Raw genomic sequence first — 26257 nt, 5'->3', positions numbered from 1 at the left:
AGGGGCTCAAGCGCCCAGGCGCCCCGAAATCCTTAATTTTATTAAATTTCTATGTTCTCAGACTGTGAAATAAATTCGTGTTTTTATTATTTCCTCCCTCACGAAAATTCCTGTGCAAGGGCCTGTGCTTGTGATCTGCTGTAAAGTTTCGGTCTTGTTTTGTGGTAACTTCCCCTTTTTTATATTGTACTATGTTGGTCATTGCATTTACAATAGATCATAAATATATAACAGTCAATATCATACTTATATAATACTATTAATATTAAATGTTACTATATAGGTGACGAGTCCTTAATTTAATTGCAATTAAATCATAGAAATGCTTATTTTTAGTTATTTTAAATTATATTTATTTATTTCTATAAAAAATTATATTTATTTATTTTTATAATATTTTTAATTATATATGTATATATTATATAAATTATATATAATTATTTTTAATTATATAATATTTATATAATTATTTATTTTTATATACAAATTCTATTTAGTTATCTTAAATAGAATCCTAAAGAATAGAACTGTATATATTTTGCACAAAATGGTCATAAACGATTAAAACGGCTTTAAATAAACGTTCAATAAAGGTAAAACAGGAAAATAGGGAGCCCTCCCCCTTTGTTTCAGTTACTCCGGCAATTGAAAACAAAACTATCACCACATTACCATGCCTCTCCAAACTCAGCGACAAACTGGGAAAAAAACAAAAAAACATAATCTCTCTGTTTCTTTAAAAACTGAACTAGTTTTTCTCACATATTTGGTCTTATTTTTCATTTATTATATCTTTTTTTTTCTTTGTTTCATACGTCAGAAATTCATGAAATGAATGTCGTACGAAACTATTATAATTAAAATGAAATAAAAAATAAGACAACGAGTAAAGTTTTGACTGAGATAATGAATGTTTGATGCCTCAATTAAAAGCTTTACTGGTTCTTATGTTTTTATTTCGAACTAATCATAAATAGAAAGGCACTGTGGTCTAAGAAATTCTTTAAGGGAAGACGTTACCGAAACGAGAAATTAGCAATGCTGAAGATAAATTATTATAAAGGAATAGTATACATGGTTCAATAGCTGACTACTTAAGGGTGACGGTCCTTTAGTTTACTTTGCAGAACTTGACTAAAGACTGAATAGCTGCGTTTCCATTTTTTACCTGATTTTTAAAAGACGAAACAGCATAAAAAGAAAAATGTGGATAAGTATGAAAACTACTGTTCTGCTCTCAGCAAAAGCCTTTAGTCAAGCAGAGGGAGTAGTAAACTTAACAAAAGAATGAATTACAGAAAGAATAATTACTAAAACATTGACAGTGACAAGAAAGTATCCGCTTTATTTTGGTCAATAAAGATTTTCATTAAAAAAAAATGTGACCATTTCAATATAAACTTTAAAGAGGACAATAATCCAGAAATTCCGGATAATTAGTTTGCTTTCTTTTCTGAAGGTTATTGAATCCATCTAAAGTGGCGTCAGTTAATTTTCTTTTTGTTCTAAAAGACGGTTGATACTAAGGAGTCACACAATATGGATAGCCATAGCCATTGAGGAAAGCTAACTGTGAAATTAAATCATTTTACATACAATTATTTCAGAATTATAAGCGAAAGTAAACACAGATTTCCAGAAAAATCACAAATCCTATTTTATTTATCGTTTGATTAAGGCCAGAAAAAAATTGAAAGAGCTCCAAAATGGAAAATTGATAATTGCATTTATTTTCTAATAATTGTGTGCTGGCCTTCTTAGGAAAACCGCTTAAGACTCCTGGATTATGAAGTAGCCATAATTTATTTTATTTCCCAAAAAATGCACTAGAGAATCTCGCACAGAAAGTTTATTTCTCAAAGGTCCTTACTAACTTAGGCCTACATCTCGAAATTTTAAGATGGCCCAACAAGAAATGCCACTGTTCTCTCCAATTTGTTGTTTCACGCATAATAAATAGAGGAACAAACACAAAACAAAGTAATTAAAATAAAAAATCTGTTTCCGACTCAGACGAACTTTTTGAGTCTTCCAAACTTGTCGCCCTTTTTTCATCTACGTTTGGCAATACTGTATTCAGTATTGCACCCACTGTTTATCCTTTTGAGCCTTTATATCCGTTTCAGTTGAGGGTATCATAACATCATTCATGATATCCTTGATATTATTTTGATATCCTTTCGAGGCTATAGCTTAAACCTATATAGTCCGTGTTTAATAAGTAATTTCCTTTGCTAAATCATGTTACTTATAAATACTTTGCTGTTGGTGTCTTTTGTTGAAAAAAAAAAATGCAATAATAGCAGCAGGTCAGTTGTGTCTGCAGCAATTTTTTCGAAGCTGGAGTTGGAAATTTCAGGAAGGAAAGAAGAGAGACTTAAAAAACTAGTGAATTATTTAACAAATTTTAAAATAATTGGAAAAATTCTAAAAATCTTGACATTTGGGAAGAGCATAAGCCCAAAGCGCCCCACCTTGTCTACGTAGCTGCATTGATTCAATAGGCGATTTGTAAAGTATGAGTCCAAGTTTAAATTCTATAAAATACCTTTATTATTAGAAACATCATTTGGGAAGGGTACCTAGCCCAATTTTGGCCTTCAACAACGGGGTATAAGCATTAGAGAATAGATTTAAATAAAAAATTCTGAAATTCCAGGCATCATCTACTCTTCAAATTCTCGGAGCACACTCCCTACAAATTCTACCCACTAGGTAAGCATGGAACAGTCATAACTTTTGCCCTTGAAGGATAACATACCATAAAGTTTAATTTTCTTATCTTTTGTTTCGACTAAAATAATGACATATCCACCTAGATCAACCATTTTTTCTTATTACAAAAAAAGAACTGAAGATGAGAGATGCTGGGAAAAGGAAAACCTGAGCTCTCAAGCAAGCACGCGCCGTAAAAATGAGAAAGCTGAGAAAGTTTATTTCTCCGCTAACAAGTCCCCCAGATTTCTCGCAAGCCTGCCAATTTTTTCCCTATCGAATCTATGGGAAAACAAGAAATGTCACCAAAATAATTAGCTTCAGTCTTTAGGTCTTCCCTGTGAAGGATGAAACCGGCACGGCTGAACACTGTAATAACAAACTGTATACGCCATTGAACTCTAATTAAAGAGAGATACTCATTCAGAAGTCAAGAGAAACTCTGAAAATGATACATTAAAAATATGCAGGCTATAGAAAGACCTACTTTTTTTTAACCATTTCAAACATGCAGCATTTATTCAGCTCAAATTTAAAGATTTTTTTATGCGGCAAATTCTTTGAATTTCGTTGTTTATAAATGTAGGGGGAAAGGCATAAGTAAAAATTGTTAGTTTAAAAATTGAAGAAGCTAGTACCACTGATAGGGAGGAAGTGGGGCTAAAAGAAATGTAAGTTATTTTTTACAAACAAAAACCTATAAATTTTATGTATTTGTTATAAAAAAAACTATAAGTTAAAAAAAAATAAATAAGATCATTAGTCCGACTTTTACCAAAAGTACTGGTTTGATACGATCATCAGTGGGAAGAAATAACAAATGAAATAAATAATAAACACAAAATATTTTTAAAAATAGAGGAGAGGACGCCACAGTACCCACTCGGTGGGCTTAATCACGACCGCAGAAAAGACCCAACCTGCTTCAAAGGGGTCTAATAACATTGAAGCCACCAGATAGGGCATATATATATATATATATATATATATATATATATATATATATATATATATATATATATATATATATATATATATATATATATATATATATATATATATATATATATATATATATACTACTATTACTAACAACTCACCGCAGCACCATGCCACCTGAGGCCAACACAGCTAAGCACGCTCCTCCTCCATCCCAATCTGTTCAAAGCCTCCATTTTTACACCTTCCCAGGAAGTTTTCATTTCATTTAAATCTTTCTTTATGACATCCTCCCACCCCAGACGAGGACTACCTACTTTAAGTTTAGCCCTTGACGATTGGCCGAAACGGACAATCTTCGGCAATCTGTCATCCTTCATCCGCAGAACATGCCCTAGCCACCTCAATTTTTCATTCATTATAGCCCTAGAAAGCGGGATTGAACCACATTTTACGTGTAGCCTACTTTTTGAAATACGGTCAGTAAGCCAGATACCCAGAACAATCCGCAGGCAATTTCTCTCGAAAACATCTTGCAAATCTTCATCCGCTTTTCGGAGCGCCCATTCTTCAGAGCCATATTTGACCACTGTCATCACAGTAGCTTTCAATATTCTAATCTTGGTTTGCAGACTTATCTTCCTACTCTTCCAAACTTTTTTTTAACTCTGAAAAAGCACCCTGAGCCTTGTCTATTCTACTTTTAACATTTTCACTACTCCCACCGTTTTTACTAATATACTACCAACAAATAAACTTTCAAATGGGGATAAATCCATTTATTTAGACAGTGAAAAAACAGGTACAAAAGTCCAGATATTTCGGTCACATATACAGCGACCGTCTTCAGTAGAAATACTAAAATAATAAACTTGAAACTAGCATATTTATATGCAACAAAATAAGTAATTGTTCGTGTGCATCCACGATACTATAAATTTCCATGTCATTCACCGGATTATTGTCAGAGAGAGTACGTTTACATAATTTATTCAAAGTTATTGGTGTACTTTTTAGTCTATAATATTTCTCATACATAGAACGAGTTTACAATAAAATGGATAAAGCGGTATATGTGACCGAAATATCTGGACTTTTGTACCTGTTTTTTCACTGTCTAAATAAATGGATTTATCCCATTTGAAAGTTTATTTGTTTGTCTTAGAACAGCAGTGTGGTGTAAGAAAACCATACCAAATTTAAAGATGTTACGTCAAAAATACATCGTATATATGGTGAAATGAGACCAGCCCATTAAACATCTAAAACATCAAGAGTTGGTTTGCAATTAGAAGACACGGAAGGCTTTACCACTTTCATTGGAAATTTGTTTTACATTTGGGCAAGATTAAAGAAGAAAATTTACATCAAGAACTTTGAATGAACTTTGTCAATGAACTCTCTCTGAAAGTAATCCAGTGAATAATCCGGAAGTTCATTATTTTGTGAATGACCCGAAAAGTTATTTATTTTGTTACATATAAATATCCTAGTTTCAATTTTATTTTTTTAGTACTTCTAATGAAGACGGTTACTGTATATGAGACCGAAATATCTGGACTTTTGTACCTGTTTTTTCACTGTCTAAATAAATGGATTTATCCCCATTTGAAAGTTTATTTGTTCGTCTTAGAACGGCAGTGTGGTCTAAGAACACAACACCTAATTTAAAGGTGTTACGTCGAAAATACTACCAAGGTAAGTAAAGCTGCCCACCTAATCAGTCTTTTCGTTACCCAACGTCACCTTTTCATCTTTACTTATTCCTAGCCTTGGTGACTTAGTCTTCTTAACATTAATTTTCATAACATTAATTTTTTTCCAGTAAGAAATATAATAATATACAAGGATATATTGCAAGAATTGACTTGTTTTATACCCTGCTTCTGTTGGGCATAATTTCTGCCCCAACCAGAAAGCGAATCCACAAATCCTAATAACACCTGTGGGACTGATTCAAATAAGCAGTAGAAAGAAAAAGAGATACAAGAAAAAAAAGAAAAAAAAAGATACAAGAAATAGAGGAAATGCTATAAAGAAAGCCAAGCAGCCTCATAAGCAGTTGTAATGAAAAAAATTACCTGAATTCAAAGCCTGGTAGTTCCAAATCAAAGCTAAGACAGAGTCCTACAGTCAGTACTCTAATACTGAGACTAAATTTGATTCTAGTCAAGCCCTGTTTAATGATGGGAAAACACGGATGTATAATAATAATGGAACCTAATAAAATTGATGAAATAATAAACTTAATAAAAATAAAAACTTAATAAAAATAATAATAAAACTTAACAAAATTTTTTTAGAATAGTAATGAAACTTAATAAAATAATGAAACTTAATAAATATAATAATACAGTTTATTAGTTTGCAAGCATGAAAGGACGGTTTTTCAGGAACCACATTTTTCTAGGATGCTGACGGAGCAAAAACTAAACAAATTTGCAAATCAGTTGTTTCATCGTTCCATCGTTGGTGCAATCCTTGGAGGAGGAGCAGTGCACCAAGTAAAGCTAAGAAAATGGACAGCTACTAACTGTATCAGGCAAGGTTTTAGTTTTCAGATTTCATTGTGGAGGAAAACGAAACATCACCATTCTCTACTTTGATTGATGAGACGACCACCCACGGCGCAAGTAAAAATAAATAGCAGTAAGCGTGAGCCTTTATGATTAAAACATTCAAACATAGGTAAAAGGTCTTAAGATTCTGAGTGTGCCGACGAAACTGATATTTTCTAGTTCAGAAAGTTGAAAAAAAATATATCTAACTAACTGACGCTGGTGTTCTGGCTGAAAGATGGACTGGATATTACACTGACAAAACCAAAGTGTGTTTTTTTATTAGCAACAATCGACAAAGAATAACAATATTCTGGAATTAGAATCTATCGGTGATGTCATCGAAATGCACTTGATGCCTCCGTCATTTTGATGCTAGCATTCCATGTAAAAAGTAAATTGGAAAACTGGAAGATCCATAGAAAACTATTTACAATTACCTTAAACAAAGCGCCATGGAGAATTTACCCCCTCCCTTAATTATATATTTTCCATCTATTCTGTCGCTTCTCGATGTCTTGTCTCACCCTAAGCTGAAAGAAACTAACCAAAAATCCGGTTCTATAATGCGTTAATGATTGAACACTATGAGGGGTAGGGGCTATATCATACAAGTACCAAATTGGTTCTACATTAGAGACATTTGAAATTGTATACATACCCTCAGTAATTTTGTCAATGCATGGTTTCGATGCTTCATCTTCCGAACCGCCGGTTACAGAAAAACCAAACCGCTTATCACTTGGACCAAGGCCAATTCTCACCTCCATAGTTCCATCCTAGAAATATATCTGTCAGTGGCAAAGAATCAGAAAGCCTTTCGAAAGACTATGACTGCCAGGAATTTGAATGTACTCAAGAAAATAAGACTTTCTCTTTTTCATGAAAATTACCTTTTTGGAGAGGAGATTGGTCCCTTAGTATTAAAAATGGAAATTTTGTCTTGAGGCTGCGAGAAATTGCTTTAAAATGGCTGATCTTTATCGTTTTCTAGAATGGTGTTATTTTAATTTAGTAGATTGTCGTTCCTAACTGTATTGAAACCATCTAAAAAATAATAAGTCCCAGCTTTCATATAAAGGGAAAAAAGGGAATTCGGGGGAATGAGTTCCAGCTTTAAGGGATATGTTTTTCACCAAAAATACATTTTCTTTATTACTTGAGCCAGTGAACACTGTACACGTTTTTAACCACAAAACATTTAAGTTTCCCCTTCTCAGTTACCGGTACTAAGTAAACTATAACTAAAATATAAAACGGCTTCGTACCCTTTAAAAATTTTTGCGTACCCCCAAGGATTACGCGTACCACAGTTTGAGAACCACTGACTTAGGCTTTAAAAACATTATAAGCAAATAGTTTGTTGATATTGAAATTTGATACTTCTAAATTTTAGGTAAATCATGGCTGATTCAGAATACCGTATACAGAAAGATAGTCTTGCCATCTAGATAGCATATATCAAATTACACCCTTCTGAAACCACCCTGGTTAGGGCCGTGAATGATCTAAATAGATGTAATACTGACTTTATAAACAATAGCAGATGAAGGACAATATGACAAGTATATATAAGTGTTTGGAAATAAGATCAAATATTGCTGATCAAATGTATACTGCTGATGATATGATGTATATTGGTGATGATAAGAATATTGCTGACCATTATTGACAGCAGGCTTAATAAAAATTAATTGTGCTACCATTCCTTCTGTTCTTTCAAACAAGCATCTTAAGGTAGAGAAAACTCAGATAAATTTTGAATGTCAGTCGAAAGTCCTGAGATAAAAGTTGCTTTTTCAAAAGAATAGGCACAGCCGATCATCAAAGGATTTTGGAGGATTTTGACGGATGGGGTGGCATCCAGAAAATACATTTTTAAATCACTATATATTAATCTTCATTGGGGGGTTCTTCAGACCAAATCATTAAGGGGGATTCTCTGAATTTCTTCCCCATTCTGCAAGTGCATGTGTAAGTGGGTTTTCATGCAACCGAGCCCTCATTTTATTGAACCCCGTGTGACTGTACCCATTCAACTGAACCCTCGCGCAAAACAACCTCCGTTCAACCAAACCCCCGTTTAACTCAGCCTCCATTCAAGACAACCGCTTTGCAACTCAACCCAACCGCTCCATTAACCCCCCCCCCCCAACTCAACCCTCGTTTGAATCAACCCTTATGCAATCCAACCCCCGTTTAAATCAACCCAATTCAATTCAAACCCCGTGAAATTCAACCCTCATGCGACTCAACCCTGTCGGAGTCAATTCCATTAAAGTCAACCTCCGTGTAACCCAACCCTATTTGACTCAATCTCCATTGAGATGGGTAATCATCGAATGAAATCGGCTTTTTTCATTGGTTAATTCTTATGTTAGTGTTTTTTTACCTTCTTAAATGCAAAATATCTAACCCCTCCATCTAAAACACAAAAATTTATCCATTTGTCTTATATGTTTGAAATTTGCAAAATTTTCCTGAACAAACTTGAATGTCATGGTTTCTGTAATCGGGCTGAGTCAAACAGGGCTGGGTCAAACGGGGCTTGAGTTTCATGAGGGTTGAGTTAAACGAGGGTTGAATTTCACAGAGGTCGAGTTAAATGAGATTTGAGTTACATAGGGTTGGGTTAAACGGGTTGATTTCAATGGGGGTTGAGTTGCACGGGGGTTGAGTTAAACTGGGATTGGTTTGAAAGAGTGTTCAGATGAACAAGGGTTCAGTTAAACGTGGTTTCAGTTAAATGCACGCCGTATTATTGTTTGGAAATCAGACTCAGCCCAAATCTTTTAAACATTTTGATGGAATAGTCAGCCATCACTAAGGATTTATTGTCTGTGTTACATAATACGTTGTTGATGATTTTGTATTCCTGGCTTGAGAATAGTAAAAAAAATATATTAAAATTGTTTCAGTTCCTTCGTTTGAATAAAGGATCCCCTTTTTCACTTTCATCTCTGTCCCTGCTCCCAAGGTTGTCGATAAAACCTTGCCCTTTTTATCCGAGCCATATCATCCATCTCCAAACCATACACTCCTTCCTTGCCGCCTTTCGTCCGACCTAAAATTGGCAAAAATTTTAAGCTTGATAAATAAAATTTTAATGAAAAATTTTAGGCTTTGTGTTTTGACTGTATTTTCTAAGAAAATTTCAAAGTACTATAATTTCATCACTTTTGCTTAGAGTTGCAACAACCGAGCGTAGTTTTTAATTCTGGTATTATTTGGACAAGGAATTTACTGATCTCTTCTCTGGATGTACAATTTAATTAAGATCTTAGTGTGCTGAGCACGAACAAAAATATGAAAAAATTTTAGAATCTGCAAAAAGCCTTACAATAAAGGAATCTAAAGATTGTATATGGCAATTTTACTGAAATAGCAAAGAATTTAAGCGGTAGTCCAGCGTTGCTTTTATTAATCCTTTTTTTTTAGTAGGGCTAGAACCTTATCATCTTTTTTATGGGATGATTAAGGAATTCCAGACTTAGCAGCCCTTTCTCAATTACTGTTAATCAACCCGTAATTATTCAGGTCTAAACAGCAGCAATTTCGCGTTTGGAAAACCTCTTTTTTAGAATACGGTAGTATCGTTTCAATCAAACAGTTCGTGGTAAAGAAAGTAAGTAAGAAGCGATCCGGCTCAATTTTATGCTGATTTTAAGTATATAAGTTTTATCAAGTTTTTTCCTACCCATCAAAAGTTACGAGCCTGAAAAAAATTGCCTCATTTTCGAGAAAAGAAGGAAACACCCCTAAAATTTACAGAATCCTAATGAAAATCACACCATCAAATTCAGCGTATCAGAGAACGCTGCAGTAGAAGTTTTATGCTTCTATCTGCAAAAATGTGAAATTTCGTATTTTTTACCAGTAGAAAGATCAGTGATGCGTTTTTTTTCTTTTCTTTTTCAGGGGTGATCGTATCAACCCAGTGGTCCTAGAATGTCACAAGAGGACTTATTCGAGCGGAAAGTTCTAGTGCCTTTTTTAAATGATCAAAAAATTGGAGGAAACTAGGCCCCCTCCCACGCTCCTATTTGCAAAAATGCGGTATTTTTATTTTTTACCAGAAGAAAGATGACTGATACGTGTTTTTTTCTTTCAAAGGGTTGATCATATCGAGCCAGTGGTCCTAGGATTTCGCACGGAAATTCGAACGGAAATTAAAACTTCTATTCCCCTTTTTAAGGGATCAAAAAATTTTAAGGGCAACTAGACCCGCTCCAACGCTCATTTTTTCCCAAAGTCACCGGATCAAAATTTTGAGACAACCATTTTATTCAGCATAGTCAAAAAATCTAATAACTATATCTTTGAGGACGATTATATCCCCCACAGTCCCCGGGGGGAAGGGCTGCAAGTTATGAACTTTGCCCATTGTTTACATATAATATTGGTTATTGAGAAGTATACAGACGTTTTCAAGGGTATTTTTTCTGGTGGGGGAGGGATAAGGGAAGGGCTTATTTGGGAGTATCTTTCCATGGAGGAATTTTTCATGGGGGAAGAGAGTTTCCATGAAGGGGGCCCTGTATTTCCCAGAATTATTTAAAAAACAATCAGAAATTTAAAAAAACAAGTCTTTTCAACTGAAAGTAAGGAGCTACATTAAAACTTAAAACAAACAGAAATTACTACGTATATGATGAGTTTCGTCCCCTCGTCAAAACCTCGCTCCTTACACTAAAATATTTTTAGTAATTTCAAAAGAATTATTTATTCTAATTAAATGGCCTTTTTGATTCAGAGGTCATTCTTAAAGAATTGGAACAAAATTCGAACTTTAGCGAAAAGAGCGAGGTATTGACGAGGAGGCGAAATCCCTCATTTACGTAATTATTTCTGTTCGTTTTAAGTTCTAATGTAGCTCCTTACTTTCAGTTGAAAAAACTTTTTTTTTATTTAATCTATAATCTTAGCGTCCCTCGACCTTTAATAGGTTGTAGTTTCCTTTTGTTTTTCATAGTTTTTATTACCCCCTAAATGAAGCATCGTGGGATTAGTTTTTTTTTTATTTTACATATTCGTCATGCATAAAAATAAAGAGCGAATATTTTCATAATTATACGGGAAACTAAAATTAAGGTGTTTTAAGATTTTTGCAGCGATTGCAAAGATCGATGGAACTTGAAAACAAGGTCATGAAACTTCAAGGCATGGCTGAGTTGTTGAGCTAGAGCTAGAGTTTTTGAGCTAGAAGTACTGAAAAGCTTTTCACTCGATCGTTGGTGCATCTCCCCTACCTTGATATACATTTTAATTATGTAACAAATTTGAATGTAGAATCAAAGAAAATGGAGAGCTAAAAAAAAACAAATTGCTTGTGATTTGGAATTTCTAATGAGATCTAGAAACGCCCAGTACCATTGACAGTTCAGCATTACAAAGTACCACAAGACAAATTCAATGTAAGGTGAAATAAGCTGATTTTAATTCTAGAAATAGTTTTAAATAAGATGACTTTAAGTTTAATCTAGTACAACAGTTTCCTTGGATCTAGTCTAGGATTTCATAATTTTTTTTTGTTCTTCTCCAGTTGATTTTTTTTTTGCTTTTTTTCATCTTCTTTTTGGATTATCAAATACTCAGAGTTAGGCTAATGTGCAAAACAAAGATTAGTTGATGATAAATGTGCCCACAAAATTTGTGCCCTTTCAACAAAAGTTTGAAGCATTTTCTTTAAAATGCAAGGTAAAACCGGAAAAAGACAAATAAAATAAGAACTAATATTCTATTTGGGTTTTTACAACTAGTTTTATGATTTTTGCTGCATACCACTAGATGACAATTGTTTGTTTTCAATGACAGGTAGAGTTTTATCTCTTCTACCTCTCCCACGGATCATATATATTTCGAACATGGATGAGTATTTCATTAACATGAAACTGATTCGACCGTCATAATCTTGATAAAAGATTACAACGATTCAGAGAAAGTACTCTTTCCCTTGTGAAAACTTCTGATTGATTTCCCCCTCCCCCCCCAAAAGAAATGTCCCTCGTAACTGGTATTCAACCTTGAAAAAGTGTTATTTACAATCTCTCTGCAGCCAATCATCCCCCTAAAATTTAGAGTATTTTTCAGCTGTATTTTTAAACAAGATCTGAAGAATTCGGTAAATACACTTTAATTTTGAAAAAGATTTGAATATCAATATGAGCCGGAATACTAGTTGAATACTAATATCAGTAGACTTTAAGTTAATAAGTGGTAGTGATATACTAAAGAAGATACATGTCGTGTTATCGATCCATATATATATATATATATATATATATATATATATATATATATATATATATATATATATATATATATATATATATATATATATATATATATATATATATATATATATATATATATATACATATATATATATATATATATATATATATATATATATATATATATATATATATATATATATATATATATATATATATATATATATATATATATATATATATATATATATATATCATAAATATGTATGTAACAAACTTACATCTCTGACTAATAAGGTGCCATTGTTTAGACTGATAAATTCTTGAGGCTCACCCAGCGACCTTGAAGCTAGTCTCTTTGGTTTTGGCTTTTCGATTGGATCTTGAACAAGCATTGACCTTGAATGGGAGTGTAATATACCATTACCAATTATCCCATTTGATCCACCATGGAATGTCTGGAATGTTGAAAGGGTTCGTGGATTCCATACAGACTGAAAAGTGTTACAAATATAAGTAATAACTTTAAAATAGCAGAAACAAAAAAAATCTATATAGTTAAAATCTTAATGTGAATACTCATAATTGGAATCCCGATTAATTTTCGAAGTAAAATTCTCTAGCTATGTCCCCATACAAGGAATGTACAAACTTGGGTGAGGCTTTGATCCCATCCATGTTCCCCAAGAATAACTTGATATTTTTATAATTACCCTGTAGTTCCTTATATATTTTCATAAAATTCTCCCTATTTCTCAACAAAAATTACACTGTACGTATCCAATTAAAGGATAACATGCAAAAATGAATCTAGAGAGCAGGGAGTTTTCCCTAATCAGACTATTTCCCTAATGAGGGAAAGTATCCCCATCTCCTTTAAAGCAGATATTCTTCTACAAATGTGACTGGTGGATAAACATCAATTAGAGGAAACTTAAGAATAACTGTTTACTTTTGTAATTCCAGAAACAAACAGAGGAGAGAATTGAAAAGATTATATTCCTGGCGGACGACGAACATCACGCATCAGCATGTTTTTCAAATATGAGAATGAAGAATAAGATGAAGAAACTCAAATAAAATTGATCAAATAGAATCAAGTATACATCCCTGGTTTGCACCAGGTATAAATGCTTTAATTAGCCTCACGGTGGAAGTAAGGGAATGTTACCATAAGACAGTAAATCGTATAGAAAACGAATGAAGTAAACAGAAAATAAAAAATTAAATATAAACAAAGAAATAGAATAAATAACGAAAACTATAAAAGTCATTTAGAAAGACAAAGAAAATAAAAAATATATAAATAAAAAAGAAAAATAGTAAAAATCTAAAGAATTTAACGGGATTATAAAAATAAGCTACAATGAAATAAATGGAAAGAAATATGAAACATAATTTGTATCATCCAGGCACCCCTTATCATTAAAAAGGTAGAGGATTCCGCACTACACTCTATAATTCAAACCGGTGGTGCTGATCCCCGTTTCATGGCCCCTCATCCAGGAACTGTATTGGATTGGGAAGGGGGGCAGACATACTCCCCCATGGCACATGCTGCCCCCCATGCTTTTTTTCCCCTCAGATTTCTCCAGGTACCCATTTAGAGCTGGGTCGACCCTGCCTGAGCTTACAGCGTCACACCACTGATCCCTATTCTCCTATCTTTACGGACACAGGATCATTGTTGCCAACGCTTTGAAATAAACCGTACCAGTTTTTCAATTAAAATTGTACCGCAAGAAAGTAATTTGTATCATCGGAACAGCAGGTTAAAAATTTGCCGTAACAATAAGAAAATTTTCAATAAAATAAAACTTGGAAGAGATATTTGAGTCCAAAAGGAGCAAGTAAAACGTAAATGTATCTAGAAATGGCACAGTGAATGTCGTCTTATATAGAAAACCTTAAGAGAAAACCGTACTGTGTTATGAGAAAACCAACTTTAATCTGGCTTGACAGATAAGCAAATTGATTTTGACATTGAAGCATAAAGTACTATTCTGGATTCTTGGATGGTAGCGTTATTTTTGTCTCAGTGGGTTAAATTGAAACTGATCAGATTTTTGTCCTGTGACTGACAAGTCAAATTTGCAGAAGAAAAATGTTAGCTTACAAGCAAGTACACTCCTCCTTCTGTTCCTACGTCTGAAAACCAACCCATGGTCCTCAATTAACGTAGGTCTAGGGGCGAGGGGTAACTAATTTTTAGTAATTTTGACCCAAGTAGGTGAAATAGTGAGGGGAATAGGAGACGCACTTCTAACTAGAAAAAGGAGCTAAAACAAAAATTCAGTATTGCCACCTGCATATTATGAAAATATAGATGGCAACTAAAAAACTAATTTCTAATGACACTGATAATATACAGTATACATCAAATAACCCTATTTTAGGCGATCTTCGTCTTCTTGCGTCTTTGACTTGTGGTCTGTGGGCAGAATATGCCTGTGTATGCTTTAGGAGAGAGTGAAGAACACTATAATACATACATAGTTATTCGTATACATATACATTCTGTCAACCAGAAATCTAAATAAACTCGGGTTTTTCAATGTAAGCATACTCACAGTTCAAGTCATTAGGAGATAAAATGCCCCCTTTAGGGAATTGTGAGATACGCTAAATATTTCATACTGTACTCGTTATAAAATTTGCATCTATAGAATCTACGATAAAAAAAAACAGGTGAATAGGTACTTATGCATTACGTGGTACCCACCGCTATATACTGTATAAGAAAACCAGACAGGAAACGAGACAAACAGGTATTTGCTAGATAAATGGTTCGCAAAGCGTGATTTGTTATTGCGTTTACAATATTTAAACTGTTGTTTTTTTGGGGGGTTTTAGGGGGGACGGTACCTAGGTTAGGTTAGGTTACGTATTTAACGTATGCTATGCCTTACCCATCACCCCCCCCCCCTAATGTGCAAATATATAGCCCAAATGTGTTTCTAAACTATTATATATTCATCCTATTTTATTTCATTAGCATAAACCAAACTTGACTTTTTTTCGTGTGTACCGTATAATGCATAAGCACCGGTCGATATTGTCTACCATTTTTTCCCTTCAGAATATAATGAAAATGAAAAAAAAATGATACTTAATTGATTATGTTACAAACAAAGCGATTGAAACTTATTAACTAACTTCAAAATATACAAAAGATGGAGATGGCGCTAGTTTCTAAATAAGTACCACTTTAAAGCGACTGCCAATAAAGTTAGTCACTGTGTCCCCCTGAAGGGGATGTACCCCCCCCCCCCCCTACAAGTCATCTTGTTATTCTTCTAAGACAGCCAATTAAATATCTTATGATATCTGTTTTAACAATGTTTGGTTTTTAAGATACTGACTTGTTACACTTTATTTGGATAACATGCAGTTTAATTGGTAATACTGTCATATTCAGATTTGCAGGGCTGCCAGGGCCAAGATTCAGGTCATTTTCACACCAGGACATCTACTCACTTTTGACTCTTGCGCTTTTGATCGACAAAGATGGCAAAGCAAGTGACTTTTGATGACACAAGTCTCGTAAGTGATAGCTGGTGGCTTCTATTTACATTGAAGTTATTAAGAAATTATTGCATAGAAGCTTAGATAGCAGTTGCTCATAAGTTCAAGAAAAAGATTGGTGAAGAGATTTTAATGATGTGTGGATTTCAGACACAAGTTTCAGACGTAGTCTAGGCTGTTTATTACTTTCTTCAAAGTAATAAAATCCTTATCGTCACTACAAGGGATAGATATGAAGTAAAAAGCAAAACGTATACTAATTAAAAACAGCTTCTAAGGCAAAGTTCTTTTTAGATCCTAAACCGTATTTTTAGGAGTAAGCTACCAGTACGTACTTACGAATAGATGTTGTTTCAACAATCTAGCGTTGACTATGTAAAGAGCGACTTTCTTCCAACCCATTAATTTTTTTTTTTTCCCACCCTGTATAGGGTGGCCAGGAAATGATCGCAAAAACCTGAAAGGGATTTTTTGCAATCAGGACTTGAAAGCTGAATGCCCTTTTCAAGGGTCGAAGTCAACAGAGGGTAACAAGCCCTGTCCCTTTCCCCGTCCCCTGTCCTGTTTGCCCCCAGACAGGACATGTAACCCCCTCTCATGGCTTTGTATAAAAATTTACAGATCGTCATTCACTCAGAACAAAAATGTCCCAAAAATGGGCTTTCCAGAGGAATATGATCCACACACCCCAAAATAAAGAGTCCCAAATAATTCATTTGGATAATTATTAGGGTCCTTTCCCTGGTCTTATATAGACATATCTTAAACAGGTAGAAAAGAAGGTCAGAGTACAAGAAGGTCAAGAAGAGTGTGCTTTCAAGTAAAACTTCTCATTTTTCCAGGGGGCAAGGGTCCTTGGAACCATGGGGATATTCCCAATGCCCCCCCCCCCTCTACGTACAAGTGCTCAACTATTTTTTTTAATCCGTTGAAATGAAAAATTAGCCCTAAAATTAATGGTGCAGTATCACGTTTCTTGATAATAATTTTTCTTAAAAACAGACAAGGTGAAATTGGAAAAGACGTCATCACTAGCCATTTTTTTTTGTCTTTAAGTATTAGTTAATTTCTGTACTGAATCCATTTATGTGACTGTTTGAGTGTTATGATAATTTTCATCTCATCGTTTTTTTAAATTAATCAGAAAATTTAAGCGAAAGCTTAAATTTAAGCGAAAGCTGCACAAAATATATGCACAACAGGGGGTTTCCTCGGGGGATGAAACCGTAGAATTTCTTAGGGATATTGGGTTAAAATGCAAAAAAAAGTACCTCTTTAGACTACGAACTCATCCATGGGACTTGTTTGGATGAATCCAGGAAGAGGAGCCCCACCTTTGTTTGCAAGCTATAAATAAGGAAATGCTTATAATTCAATTATTCTTTGTATTCAAGACACTTGAGACTGAAAACTGACAGAAATATGTTTTTGCTTAGTGAATACTTAGTGACAAATTTCATGTCTCTTCCCTCCTGCTGATACAAATATGAAGTGTCAGACTTGAGCTAGGAACAAAGCTGGTGCCATATATGCAATGCTTTTATCATGATTGCCAACTCGCTTCTACAATAGCTTTTCACCAATTTTTTTATACACATATTTTTTTGCCTTGGCGTGTAATTTAAATGTGTTTAGTGACACTGTTTTTTTCTAAGCCGATGTGATAAACTAATGCTTAAGCAACACAATCGTCAAGCTTGTTCATAAGAAAAAACAGTTGTTTTTTTACAGTTTAAAAAAAATGAAAGTAAGCTGTAAAATTAAAATTGAAAACGAACAGAAATTATTCAACATGTGAAAGAGGCTGCTAAAAATACAAAATTCCAAAGTTTTGTAGATGGGGACTTTGAACCTCTATAATAGGGTTTTCTGATATAATGAATTTAATGGTGTTATTTTAGTTAAGATTAGTTGTCTCCTTGGGAATGTTTTCCCCATTTTCAATAATGTGGCAAATTTTATTAAGCTCGTAGCTCCTGATCTGCAATTTTAAACTTAATGAATTTTATATATATAAAGTTACCATAATTAGCAGAATCTATTGATATATATTATTATCAAAACTCCTCTTTTAGAGTTTCGATTGCTTGTCAATATTAAATATAGCAGCGGCATTAAAATTTGAAACGAACAGAGATTATACCGTATTTGAGGCGGGCTGCTAAAAATCCAAAATTCAATATTTTTGTAGATGGAACTTTAAATCTCTAAAAAAAAAGTTTCTGATGGACTAAATTCAACAATGTAATCTTCATTAAGATAAACAACCCCTTGGGGCATTTTCGGCCTTTTTTGAAAATCTGGAAATTTTTCTCAGGCTCACAGCTTCTGATATGAAACTTTAAGCTAATGAATCTTATATATTTAGAACTACCATACAAAGCAGATTCGTTTTAATGTATATCAAAACTCCTCTTTTAGAGTTTGGGTTGCTAATTGTCCTTACTTGCAGTTACTTACAGTTCATTGCCACAAACTGGTTAGAAACACGATTACAAAAAGTAAAGCACCAATATTCTGTCGGATTTTGATAAGTCGGGCTAGGCTCAGTTTCAAACATAATTGAGGCTGCCAAATCAGAATGAAGATTTATAACAGATTATTTTTGGAAAGATGAGAAAGATGGAAGCTTGAAGCAGCAGGAATGAGGAACTAACCAAAATGATAAGACCATAAAAATGTACGATATGCATGAGAGATATAGTAAACCTCCAGCAGCAGGAATGAGGAGACTTACCAAAATGATATGACCGTAAAAAAGTACAAGGTATATCTTGGAGATATCAAGGTAGAGATCTTGGAGCAGCAAAAATGAGGAAACTAGCCAGATTAATATGACCATAAAAAAAATAATGAGGTATATAGTAGGAGGTATAGTAAGCATAGTAAGAAATACGTCTTGAAGCAGCAGGAATGAGGAACTAACAAAAATGATAAGACCATAAAAATGTACCATATATATGAGGGCTATAGTAAACCTCCTGAAGCAGCAGGAATGAGGAGACTAACCAAAATGATATGACCGTAAAAAAGTACAAGGAATATAGTAAGAGATCTTGGAGCAGCAAAAATGAGGAAACTAGCCAGATTGATATGACCATAAAAAAGTATGAGGTATAAAGTAGAAGGTATAGTAAGCATAGTAAGAAATACGTCTTGAAGCAGCAGGAATGAGGAACTAACAAAAATGATAAGACCATAAAAATGTACCATATATATGAGGGCTATAGTAAACCTCCTGAAGCAGCAGGAATGAGGAGACTAACCAAAATGATATGACCGTAAAAAAGTACAAGGAATATAGTAAGAGATCTTGGAGCAGCAAAAATGAGGAAACTAGCCAGATTGATATGACCATAAAAAAGTATGAGGTATAAAGTAGAAGGTATAGTAAGCATAGTAAGAAATACGTCTTGAAGCAGCAGGAATGAGGAACTAACAAAAATGATAAGACCATAAAAATGTACGATATGTATGAGGGATATAGTAAACCTCCTGAAGCAGCAGGAATGAGGAGACTTACCAAAATGATATGACCATAAAAAATTACAAGGTATATAGTAAGAGATCTTGGAGCAGCAAAAATGAGGAAACTAGCCAGATTGATATGACCATAAAAAAGTATGAGATATATAGTATAAGGTAGAGTAAGCATAGTAAGAAATACGTCTTGAAGCAGCAGGAATGAGGAACTAACAAAAATGATGAGACCATAAAAAGGTACGATATGTATGAGGGATATAGTAAACCTTCTGAAGCAGCAGGAATGAGGAGACTTACCCAAATGATATGACTGTAAAAAAGTACAAGGTATATAGTAAGAGATCTTGGAGCAGCAAAAATGAGGAAACTAGCCAGATTGATATGACCATAAAAAAGTATGAGGTATATAGTAGGAGGTATAGTAAGCATAGTAAGAAATACGTCTTGAAGCAGCAGGAAAGAGGAACTAACAAAAATGATAAGACCATAAAAATGTACGATATGCATGAGGGATATAGTAAACCTCCTGAAGCAGCAGGAATGAGGAGACTAACCAAAATGATATGACCGTAAAAAAGTATGAGGTATATAGTAGGAGGTATAGTAAGCATAGTAAGGAAATACGTCTTGAAGCAGCAGGAATGAGGAACTAACATAAATTATAAGACCATAAAAATGTACGATATGTATGAGGGATATAGTAAACCTCCTGAAGCAGCAGGAATGAGGAGACTAACCAAAATGATATGACCATAAAAAATTATGAGGTATATAGTAGGAGGTATAGTAAGCATAGTAAGAAATACCTCTTGAAGCAGCAGGAATGAGGAACTAACAAAAATGATAAGACCATAAAAATGTACGATATGTATGAGGGATATAGTAAACCTCCTGAAGCAACAGGAATGAGGAAACTAACCGAAATGATATGAGCGTAAAAAGGTATAAAGTATTTAGTAAGAGGTATGTATAGGTATACATCTTTGAGCAGCAAGAATGAGGAAACTAGCCAGATTGAATTAACCATAAAAAACTATGAGGTATATAGGAGGAGGTATGGTACGTATCGTAAGAAATACATCTTGAAGCAGCAGGATTGAGGAACTAACCAAAATGATATGACCGTAAAAAGGTATAAAGTATATAGTAATAGGTATGTATAGGCATACATCTTTGAGCAGCAGGAATGAGGAAACTAGTCAGATTGATATAACCATAAAAAACTATGAGGTACATAGGAGGAGGTATGGTAAGTATAGTAAGAAATACGTCTTGAAGCAGCAGGAATGAGGAACTAACCAAAATGATATGACCGTAAAAAGGTATAAGGTATATAAAGTAATAGGTATGTATAGGTATACATCTTTGAGCAGCAAGAATGAGGAAACTAGTCAGATTGATATAACCATAATAAACTATGAGGTATATAGGAGGAGGTATGGTAAGTATAGTAAGAAATACGTCTTGAAGCAGCAGGAATGAGAAACTAACCAAAATGATACGACCGTAAAAAGGTATAAGGTATATAAAGTAATAGGTATGTATAGGTATACATCTTTGAGCAGCAAGAATGAGGAAACTAGTCAGATTGATATAACCATAATAAACTATGAGGTATATAGGAGGAGGTATGGTAAGTATAGTAAGAAATACGTCTTGAAGCAGCAGGAATGAGGAACTAACCAAAATGATATGACCTTAAAAAGGTATAAGGTATATAGTAACAGGTATGTATAGGTATACATCTTTGAGCAGCAAGAATGAGGAAACTAGCCAGAATGATATGACCTTAAAAAAATATGAGATATATAGTAGGAGGTACAGTAAGTATAGTAAGAGCTACGTCTTGAAGCAGGAGGAATGAGGAAACTAACCAAAATAGTAAGACAATAAATATGTATAAGGTAATGTATATAGCAAAAGATAGAAATAAATAATACTTACAAAAAACTGTTGGGAACAAATTAGTGTTGATGTTGACTCTTCAATATAAGTTCTGTCACAAAACTTTGATTTTAAATCATGTCCCCGCTTTTGTGGTAAAATTATAACATTGAAAGCAACGAAGAATATCGTTGGCTTCATATTGGTAAATGTGGCTATGTGTGGCTCGGGCCTAATAATTTAAACTACTTTCTACTCTTCAAAAATTTAGCTATCCTTATATTAACATTTTTTTAATCCAGATTAGTTAGCTCATCTTACTTTTATCCTCCTAAAAGGTTGGACAACTATCCAAACCAAACTTAGTGACTGTATTAGCCTGTAAATAAGATTTTGTGTTGCCTAACTATTTTTTCTTTAAAGCAAATTTAGAAATATCAGCGGCAATCTGCTTTTTTGCAGCGTAAGCCAGTCTGTTAACTATACATTATCATAGGCAGTGCAATAGCGCTGCCTAAGTAAAGAACGATGTTGGCACAATGTATTATTTATTTTTTGGTTATTGGTCTTAGACCAGGGCACTTCGTATCGAAGGAGTTTTCGTAGAAACTTCGAAAAGGGCTCATTCGATTGGAAATTGGAGTAGCTTATACCCTTTTTAATAGTCGAAAGTGATTGGAAGGTAACAGACACCCCTTCAACACCCACCATTTCTCCAAACACATCCAATCAAAATTTTGAGATAGCTGTTTTGGTCAGCGTAGTTGATTTCCAGATAGAAATCATATTTTGAGGAGGACACTCCCCCACAGCCCTCAGGGCAATGGTTGTAAGTTATGCCCTGGGGGCATACAAGGTTTTTATAGAAAGCGTTGTCGTAGAAAAAAAGGGCTCGTTCAATTGGAAATTCAAAGGGCTAGTGCCCTTTTTAATAGTCGAAAGTGATCAGAAGGCAACTAACACCCCTTTCACGCCCACTATTTATCTAAACACATCCATTCAAAATTTTGAGATGGCCATTTTGTTAAAAGTAGTTGAAAGGTTCAAAAATTATATCTTTGAGGATGACACTCCCCCAACAGCCCTCAGGGCAAGGGTTGTAGATTATGCCCTGGGTGTATATAAGGTTTTTATTGAAAGCTTTGTCGTAGAAACCTGAAAAAGGGCTCGTTCGGTTGGAGATTCAAAGGGCTAGTGCCCTTTTTAATAGTCGAAAGTGATTGGAGGGCAACTAAGCCCCCTCTCACGCCCACCTTATCAACCATACACATCCAATCAAAATTTTTAGAAAGCCATTTTGTTCAACGTAGTTAAAAGTTTTAGAAATTAGGTCTTTGAGGATGATAACCCCCTCAGAGCCCTCGGGGCAAGGGTTGTAAGTTATGTCCTTGGGGCATATAAGGTTTCCATAGATAGTGATGTTGTAGAAACTTCAAAAAGGGCTCATTTGATTGGAAATTAGAAGGGCTTGTGCCCATTTTAATAGTCGAAAGTGATTGGAGGATAACTAACACCCCTCTCACGCCCACCATTTCCCCAAAAACATACAATCAAAATTTGGAGATAGTCATTTTGTTCGACGTAGTTAAAAAGTCTGAAAATTATGTTTTTGAGGATGAAAATCCTCCCAGAGCCCTCGGGTCAAGGGTTGTAAATTGTGCCCTGGGGGCATATAAGGTTTTTCTTATAGAAAGCGCTGTCTTAGAAACTTCAAAAAGGAATCATTCGATTGGAAAAAAGGTCCGGAAATTATGTCTTTGAGGATGACAGCCCCCTCACAGCCCTCAGGTCAAGGGTTGTAAGTTATGCCCTGGAACATATAAGGTTTTTATAGAAAGCGTTGTCGTAGAAACTTCAAAAAGGGCTAATTCGATTGGATTTTGAAAGGACTAGCGCCCTTTTTAATAGTCGGAAGTGATTGGAGGGCAACTAACCCCCCTCTCACGCCCACCATTTCCCTAAACACATCCAATCAACATTTTGAGATAGCAATTTTCTTACACGTAGATGAAAGTTCTGGAAATTAGGTCTTTGAGGAAAAATAAAGAACTCCAATTAAACCAAAAATGAGCAAAAATAAAATAAAATAATCTACCAAGCGTGAAACTACCACAAATCAGCATCGATAAATAAATGAAACCCAAAACGAACAGAAATTACAATGAATAACTGAGTCAAACTCAAAACGAGCAGAAATTAACATAAGTAGGGCTCAAAACCCCTATGTCATCCCAAGGCCAGAACATAATTTGCACTTTACTGAAAAAAAAATACAAATGTATGTGCATTGTCAGTTTAATATACATATACTGATGTTTTGTAATCAAAATGTTAATATTATTTGATTTATTAAAGATGTAAAAGTAAAAATATTTAAATTTTTTCAGTCGAAAGCAAAATATGTTCTCCCTCCCTCTCTTTGTCCCACATTCTCTCTCTCTCTCTCTCTCTTTATACATATATATATATATATATATATATATATATATATATATATATATATATATATATATATATTACTTCACATACAATAGATGGGCTTTCAATTCACATCTTGCTACAGGTTTGCTAATGTACCTCTGCCATATGTATAACTACGGATTACACCATTAATGAGAAACTACCCATATTTTGCTGTGTTTATTTTTCAGTTGACCTGCACTAGTTAACAGGTGAATTTCTGAATTTCTAAAACTAAATACAGAAGAACGGCGGTTCAGACCACGAAGTTCTCTTGGTTTGAAAATGACAATTTGTTGGTTTTTTTTTAAACAGTCGTCTCGTTCACTTTTCCATGGTCAATTTAGATTTTTCTTCAACCTGTTTAAATTTGATTAAAGATGGCTCTAAATATCTCACCTTCCATGAACAACAAATGAATAGGCGCCGTTAATTAATCAAAATAAATTTAATATTTAGCATAGAAGTTCAAGTCACAAGTAGAAAACTATATGCGAAGATGCACTTAAACTACCTCTGCATATCTGGTTGCCATAGCTGGGTCAAGTATTAAAAATATACAATTAGACCTGATACCTTTGTATTAATGATGAAAATCTGCTATGAAAATGTACCATAGATAGGACTCGAACTCATAGACCTCTATGATTTTTACTATTATTCTCATATTTTTCCTTATTATTGCCTTTTTCATTTTTCAGATTAGTTTTTTTGCTGGACAGAGCAGCTTGTCCAGTTTCAGCAGGCCGTGGGTTCGTTTCCATCCAATGCTAGAGTTCATACCAAATTTTAATTTGCCGTTCTTAGTTTCAATCTTACTCAACTTTTATGTAAATTCATGGACAGGTACAGAATTAATATTGGAGGGAGGGAACACCGATAAAACTTGGCTTCCTCATGGTTATTTTTCATCCCTCAAATCCAGTTACTAGTGCAATTTTTTACCTTCCTGGGGGGAGGGGACATGTCCCATAAGGGGTCTACCCCTTTGTAAATACGACAGTTTATTTTTACTTGTTTTCATGTTACACGTTGAAGAAAATACTTTTTAGTAGAATGTGCCAATTTTTCATAATTAGCACTTTTTAGATCATCAGCAAAAAGGAACAGTTAAAATTCACATAGTTAGTCAAGTCGCGTTGCTGTCATTAGTCAACCACAAAAACTGCAAATTACTTTCCAATAGTTTCAATTACCCGAGCAATTATAGGCAAGTTAACTCACATAATCCGATTCTGAGTTCCACGGTAAAGAATTTTGTCTCATCATTATGTCCATGTGTGATACAGAAAATCAGATTCAAACCTAAAAGAAAATTAGTTTTTAGTTTGTTTTACAACAGGGTTCTGTTATAAGCTATGATTACCTTTTATCATTCAGACCTTGAAATCAAGGCCGCATCCAAGGGGGTTAGGGATTTTAACCCCTCCCCCCCCCTCCACACACACAAAATGTTTTATCCGACTGGTAAAAACGTGGCAAAACCACATATAAACAAATATTGTGATTTTTTTTACCCCCCCCCCCCCTTCGAAAAAAATAACTACCCCCAAACAAAATCCTGCTTGAAATATATTTTGTTTTGATACAGACAATTGCATGAGAACTGGAATTTGAACAGTTAAAATTTGTACAATTGACCTTATAATTGTGAATGTATCAAGAATCTTAATTACTGATACCTATTTTTTCGTTGTAGGGGAGGTGGGGAATCTTCTTTGGGCTGGGTAATGCTATAGTAAAGACGTTACATATCCTTTGAAGACACGCTTTCCGTTTTCAAAGGAACACTGTAAGATCATTTCCAATATTAGGGGGAGAAGGGAGGGGGGTAGCCCAATTCTATTGTGCTTGGGAAATTTTGCTGTAACTTTGCTATATCAATTTATCGCATCATAATCCATACTATACCATAACTATATCACAACTACATCACATTATGATGCTATATCATAGCGTACCATACTGCTTTATCACAGCTTACCTAATTCTCTATCTTTGCTGAGGCTGCCTTCCCAAAATATCCCTCCCCCCTCAAATAAAAAATCATGTGTACATACCGGCCTGTAAAAAAAAAAACTTTAATGTGCTTAAAGTAAACAATTGTTTTGTTTAGATTTTTTTGGGTCATTATACCCTTATGTGTTTACTTCCTCCGGATTTTTCCTCTCTGTGTTTGCCAAGCCCAGGCAGTAATTTTGGTCTTTTTTTCGCGACTCATGCGGGTGCCCTTCGGGCACCCGCACTTTCAATTGATAAAAGTTGCAAAGGTCTGTTGCTGAACCTATACCAAAAATACAACCAGTATTTACAACCCATGCAAGATATGAAAGAAGTTTTGTGTCTGGGTTTGTTCGTCTTTATAACTTGGATTCCTAATTTTATATATAGATGTATTTTATTTTAATTTTTGTCTTTTTAATTTTATTGACAGTGCAAGCGTTGCGAAAATTGCATTTG

The 26257-nt window shown here is 34.2% G+C and overlaps 1 protein-coding gene across 2 annotated transcripts in view; it reads right to left on the bottom strand.

Moving 5' to 3' along the window:
- The window catches only part of sdt (MAGUK p55 family member stardust), a 276035-nt gene extending 250931 nt beyond the window's left edge, over positions 1-25104 (bottom strand). The window contains exons 1-3 of one of the 2 annotated variants that reach the window (XM_089092566.1): positions 25022-25104; positions 12727-12939; positions 6874-6991 (exon numbers count right to left, since the gene is read on the bottom strand). In XM_089092566.1, the coding sequence (XP_088948692.1) occupies positions 6874-6991; positions 12727-12939; positions 25022-25075 (385 nt within the window). In that variant the 5' untranslated portion in view covers positions 25076-25104. Of the gene's footprint in view, positions 1-2761; positions 2829-6873; positions 6992-12726; positions 12940-25021 lie in introns of those variants that run through there. The other variant, XM_089092567.1, reaches the window with a different exon arrangement.
- Positions 25105-26257: the final 1153 nt, after the last annotated feature.

This window comes from Artemia sp. Qi Xiang Cuo, chromosome 7 (assembly GCF_049724085.1).
Source record: "Artemia sp. Qi Xiang Cuo chromosome 7, ASM4972408v1, whole genome shotgun sequence".
Lineage (NCBI taxonomy): Eukaryota > Metazoa > Arthropoda > Branchiopoda > Anostraca > Artemiidae > Artemia > Artemia sp. Qi Xiang Cuo.
The sequence above is the reverse complement of the archived record's forward strand: the minus strand, read 5'-3'. Positions and strand labels throughout refer to the sequence as shown.